Source organism: Pholcus phalangioides, unplaced genomic scaffold (assembly GCF_987345545.1).
Source record: "Pholcus phalangioides strain wild (caught in Gottingen) unplaced genomic scaffold, Ppha-v1.0 ptg000039l_1, whole genome shotgun sequence".
Classification (NCBI taxonomy): Eukaryota; Metazoa; Arthropoda; class Arachnida; order Araneae; family Pholcidae; genus Pholcus; species Pholcus phalangioides.
Window position 1 is genome coordinate 30,031,412 of NW_028301625.1, and position 6,000 is coordinate 30,037,411.

Consider the following 6,000-nt stretch of genomic DNA (forward strand, 5'->3'; position numbering starts at 1 on the left):
ATACAGTAATATATATTTTGCTCTTCTTCTTCATACCAGAATCTTAATGAGTATGTATGTGCTATAGAGAAAAGCTTATTTTCTGAATGTGCCATGGCCATTCAGAACATAACAAAAAATTCCAACAAAAAAAATTATCTAACCAAAATCTGGGACTTGCTGTTGAATGCTAGTACGACTCATGAGTATGATCAGACCGATCACCACTTGAATACGCCAAATGACTTGAAGTTTAAAGATGGGGAAGGGTTGGAATAAATAATTTTAAAAAGTTTGGAATAGAAAAATTTTCTTGCAAAGTTTGAAGGACAAAGAATCGCGAGAAGCGGGAAAAATAAACTTTATTGACTAAAGTGGTGATTTTTGATGTCATGCATCCATAGCCCGACACTGGCCCTTTCTGAAAGGTATTGTACATGTCGACTGATGAGTCTGGGATGAATTTCGCAATCCTGTATGTGAAACTAACTGATAGTTATACTTCAAACTGTTGGCTCTTCTGTCGTTGTTCTGCGACCACCTCGGAAAGATCGCTTCGGTGAAGTGCTGCCGAATCTTCTTTTGTTTCGTGGATTGCTTGTGGTTGAAGATGCGCCATCTGCTGATGATTGGGTTGTTGTTGTCGTTGTCGACTGCTTGCTAGACACGTTGTTATTGCTTCGAAAGCGAGAAGATCCTCTGGAAGGTTTCGGTGCTGGGACTGAAGTAGACACAGGTTGTTGTTCTTCAGTTTTCTTCTTGTCTGCCATGTTTACTCTCCTGCCCGATGACTTTCGAACAAAAGTAGGTAGAGTAGGTTTAGGCTTCCTCTCGTTGTCACTTCGAGTGGAGGTTGGACGCGGTTTCCTCGTTCCTCGAGGACTCAAGAATTGACGTCCCCTTGCATTAGTCTTACTATTGTCCACTTCCTTCTCGGATGGAGTAACCCCATTGTCTACCTCTGAAACCGGTGGCACTGAAGATGTTTTTGAAGGCACATCAATTGAATCTGGTTTTGAATCGATCTTTTTCACATCAACCTCCTCTGGAACAATATCTGTTGGTGGTGATGGTGTTTCTGTTGTTGGTTTTCGTCGCCCGGTTCTCCTCCTTCCTGTTCTTTGGTTTTGGGCATGTACGTCAAGAATAGCAACAACCAAGACCAAACATAGTACTATAGTGACTTTATTCAGCTGCAAAGAAAAAAAAATCTAAAATCAAAACGAATGTTCATTTTTATTTCAATATTTATACAACGTGAATGTGTTAAGGTAACATTCACATTAACAAAGAAAAGAAAAAAAAGAATAGAGAGAGAATTTTTTTTTTCAACATTATTGAAGGCGTTCTAACATTCCGTCATCATCAGACACATATATTTAAGGCATCCGACTACGTTGAAAACGTCATTTTGGAAGAAAATACCGATTTTCATTTTTTCATATTTTATGAAAGCCCTATTTTTTGTGATTCCCAAACAGGCCTTGTTTTAGACCGCTTCTCAGCCCACTACCGTCCCACCTTGGGGGTGGGGCTATTTGCTGAAGTTAAGAGGGGCTACTAAAATGCCTCTACTTCAGCACCTCAAACTACAGTGAGTGAAATAAGGAAGGCAGGGTCGTGTCTCCATTGGCGTAGAATGCATGCTTGTCCGGAATGCAAGAGGCCCTGGGTTCGAGTCCAGGCGGGGGCCAGATGACTTTTGTTTCCGAGTTCACCTCGACATTAAATACAGAAAATATCTGTTTCCTTGAGGCCTTGTTTTGTTTATATGACGCTTAGAACTGAAGTTACGTCCACTTTAGTCTTGCGTTTTTACATACAAGTATACAGTGAATAAAAACTTTGAACGTGTTTTACGAAGAATGCTATTTTTGACATTTTACCAGAGTTGGAAACAGGATTTATAATAATCTGTTCATTACATCATTACAAAATTTTAATATGATATTTTGCCATATATTGTTTGTTAAGGTTATGAACTAAAATCTAAGGTCTACCACATGTATTTGTCTAATTACAGTGTTTTATAAACGATATGTAGAATAAAATTTCAAAAAATGCACATGCACATTAACAGATTTGAGTGTAACTTATGAGCATACCATATAATCCTTTGAATTTTGGTTCGTAACCTGCAACATTACTAGCTGAATGTATGAGAAAATAACAAAACATTCCACTCACCAAATTTTTTTGCAATCGTGTTTTGAATATTACATGAACTTTACTTAAAATTTGACATAAAAATGACTTTTTCATATAAAATGACATAGGTATTCTAAAGTTCTTTATTGCTTCTACCAGTTTGGGACATTTTCGATCAAAAAATATTATTAAAGCTCACTTCAGCACCATTTTATTGAAAAGTGACAAGAAAGGTAGTCGGATACCTCAATGAAGGGATATTTCTGTTTCAGAGAGAAATCTCTGACGCACTGCTTTAATTCGTTTCAGCGATTTTCATTGTAAATGTTACAAATTATGCCTATGATAACAATAAAAAAAATCCAACTTGAACTTGATTTCAAGACACTGGATACAAGGTGAATGCAACTCCATTAATCATCGATTTGATTTTTCAAATGTAATGTGGTTTTAGCTTTGTGGTTACAGCTAATTAAACTATCGTCTATCACATGAAGCCAGCTCCTAGATCCTGCAATCACCCATACAGGTAAACTAGGGGCTATACAATTATTACGTCAGCATCAACTGGGGAGAGGGTTTCGGATTTGACTTTTTTGATGACCGGGGGGGGGGGGTTATGATGATTATAATGATGATTACGTCACCAACCGCCCTGTATGAAATGACATCCTTACACACACTTTCCATCTTTTTACTATCTATTACTTTTATCTATACCACTGCATTAATTAATGCTCTAAACCAGTGTTTTCTAACGTGGGCAATATCGCCCCCCTGGTAGGTGATGAAATGGTCCAGGGAGGGCGACAGAAGCTACGAGTATAACATAAGATCCCATGGGTTCGCTTGAGTTAGGGAGGGATGAGAGAAAAAAATTTCTGAAGAAGGGGGCGATGGAACAAAAAGTTTCGAAAACTGCTCTAAACTGAAAAAATAAGCTAAAAATATAGTGTGTTCGGTCTGTGATCATGTGAAAAATGATCCCCATGCACAACACAACAAAGTTCACATCAGCAGTGTCAGACGGTGGGTGGTTAGACTCTCAATGTATATTCTCGAAGGGCAATCCCAATCAAGAGCGTACGCAGCATTAACCTTTGGAGGGAGCACAAAAAGCTGGGGGGTGGGGCACAAGGAATTTCTTAAAGATAAATTTTTAGTAATTAGCTTTCAAATAGCATTGAAATTAACAGAAATTGATTATAATAACATATAAAAGGTATTTAGTTTTTTTTTTTGCAAAAATATTTTTTAGTCGCCTGGAGTGGGGGCAAAGGCACTGCCTACTCATGCCTTCCCCCGTGTACGCTTATGATCCCAGTATGCGGTAGGAGAAGGGCAGAGCCTACTTATATACATATAGTTTTTCTGACGAGGGGTTAAGGTCTTAAAAGGCTTAAAATCTGGTGACGTAATACTTGAATGGCGCTCCCCCCCCCCCCAAGGCATTCAAAATTGAATAATCATTGTAGTCCCAAAGCTCTAATGGTATGTGCTAGAAAGGTTTTAGCGAAATTTTCTATGATTATTCCCTGTTCAAACCATTCAGTCGTAGAATTATGGTCTGTGTACTACAATGCACGATATAAAAGAATTAACATTCAGACCTATAAAGCGCAACGCAATGAAATCATTCAGCATCAAAATAAGAAAAATAATGAAACCTCGTATATATCACGGTTCAAGGTCACATAAAGGTCACCTTTTGCAACCACTCTTTTCATCGAAATAAAAGAAACGCAAGAAAAATTTCAAGAGAGGATCTCGATTCGTGCCGCATTAAAGGCACGGCATGTGCTATTTCGAACGTATATATAATCATCCTTCAACTACCAATCTGAGCCAAATGATCAGGAAACCAATTACAAAACAAACAAACGGTTATGATATCCAAATATGTAACTTGAGATATACTTTATTCTGTTTTTGAATTATGCATTTTTGTTCTAGCGCTCTCGATTTAATAACAGATCCCTATGCTGAATAAGAAGAAAAATAGGGATAGTCTCATTCCCATATAATCACGAAGTTATTTTCAAGTTTCAACAGAACATTCTCACGTTCTGATTATTATCGATAAACAATTTGAATTAAAATAGGTAAAGAAATGAAGTAAAAACGCAAACTGGTTCCCGTAGCCAGTTTCTTAGGAGTAGACTGGGAATACACTTCCTTGTTGTGAAGTAAAATTGAATCCGGCATTCATAATAAGTATTCTTGTTGTTTGTATACGTTCTTTACATGTTGACCAATGAAAATAACGATAACAATCATTGATAACAATAAATATGTATTTTACTGCCAAAAAAAAGTTAGTTAATAAAATAAAATCTGAATTTTAGCTTATGTGTAAAATCTACAGAAATCGTATTTTTTGTTGTTAGTTTCGGTTTGTTCATATTGAAACAATTTTTTTACTTCTTAAGGTCTTAAGCAGTCATACTTTTGATGTAAGATGGTTCTAACACATAAAAGTTGTTACAACTGGTAAATTTCAAAATTATTAGAAAAATATATTTATGGGCAAAATTCAAAGTTGAAGAATATGAAATTATAGCTATCAAGTTTTTCTAGGATATGCGAAGAAAGATAATCTTATTCTGAAAAAACCACGAAAGCATAATATGTTCAGTTTATAATTTTATTTAGTTTCTTAGTTTCTAAGAATTCTTTTTATAATTAAAACCATTATAAAAATTTTCGTGTTTTCGTGGATTTATGAAAATAAATAAATGAAATAAATGAAATTCACACACAATTCACTATTGCATATTGAATACATCTGCCTTTGGTGAATATCTATGTTTAAATTAAAATTTATCCCAACTAAAAAAGGCGTCCAGTGGCGTCGGAGCCGGGATGCGGTAATTTATATCATGGGCCCGAGCTGCCACAGATTTCATTCAGAAATCAAAATATACTATATAAAACTAAAGACGAGTACACACACCCACGGGTCTGAAGACGCCCCTAAACATATCCACCATACTGACTATTATGGGCATGTGACATGGATTATAGGATGTAATCCACAGATTCTAATAAAAATACAATATAGGAAAGTTCCTAGGAACAGATATATTCTACTTGACAGGTTTTACTGTATAATAAGAATGCACCAAGAAAGTATAAATAAGAATGCAAGAGAAGCGTATTAAAAAATATAAATAAGAATGAAAAAAAAGAAGTATTAAAAAGTCCAAATAAGAATAAAAGAGAAGTATAAAGAGTATAAATAAGAATGCACAGAGAAATAGAAATTTGAGGCAATGATTAACTTCAACACATTGGAAAATATGAACATAAAATGATTTATGTGTTTATAAATTATATAATTAATCACAACTCAAAATGGACATTTAAGGCTAGAGAGAAGCAAATTCTAACTTTACTGTAAAATTTTTTGGTTGATACATTTACACAAATTGTTTTCAGAAAAGTATTGGAATCACACACACATAGAAATAATTGCAAAGATTGAAATTTCTCACTTACCATGACTTCCGTTTCAAGGGAAAAGAAACCAAGCTTCTCGGCTTTCAGAAAGTGGAAAGTGAATTGCGTTGACCGAGTTTCAATGCCTATCCATTTATACTAGACGCCCTACCGCCCCAGTAACCCTCTCGAAGGCGTTTGTCGTCATTACAACTAGAACCAATCTGTGGTGCGTAAACTACAGTCAGACCGGTTGCTTTCAAAGGCTGAACAGATTGATGATTGAATTCGATTTCCGTTTTTACTATGAAAAGATCGAGTAAAGGACGACAGCATCCATAACGCACGTTATGCTAATAACCACACGAAGAATCACCTCGTAAAAAAAAGAAATAAATAAAGAAAATATGCGCGAAATATTGAAATAACGTGGAT

At 35.6% G+C, this 6,000-nt stretch overlaps 1 protein-coding gene across 1 annotated transcript; it reads right to left on the minus strand.

Annotated features, from left to right (window-relative positions):
- Positions 1-322: 322 nt before the first annotated feature.
- LOC149065814 (uncharacterized) lies at positions 323-5,708 on the minus strand. The gene is made up of 2 exons (XM_089253630.1): positions 5,626-5,708; positions 323-1,172 (listed from the first exon to the last, which is right to left on the minus strand). The coding sequence occupies exons 1-2, from the start codon at positions 5,626-5,628 to the stop codon at positions 483-485; spliced, it is 693 nt and encodes a 230-aa protein (XP_089109756.1). The 5' UTR covers positions 5,629-5,708; the 3' UTR covers positions 323-482.
- Positions 5,709-6,000: the final 292 nt, after the last annotated feature.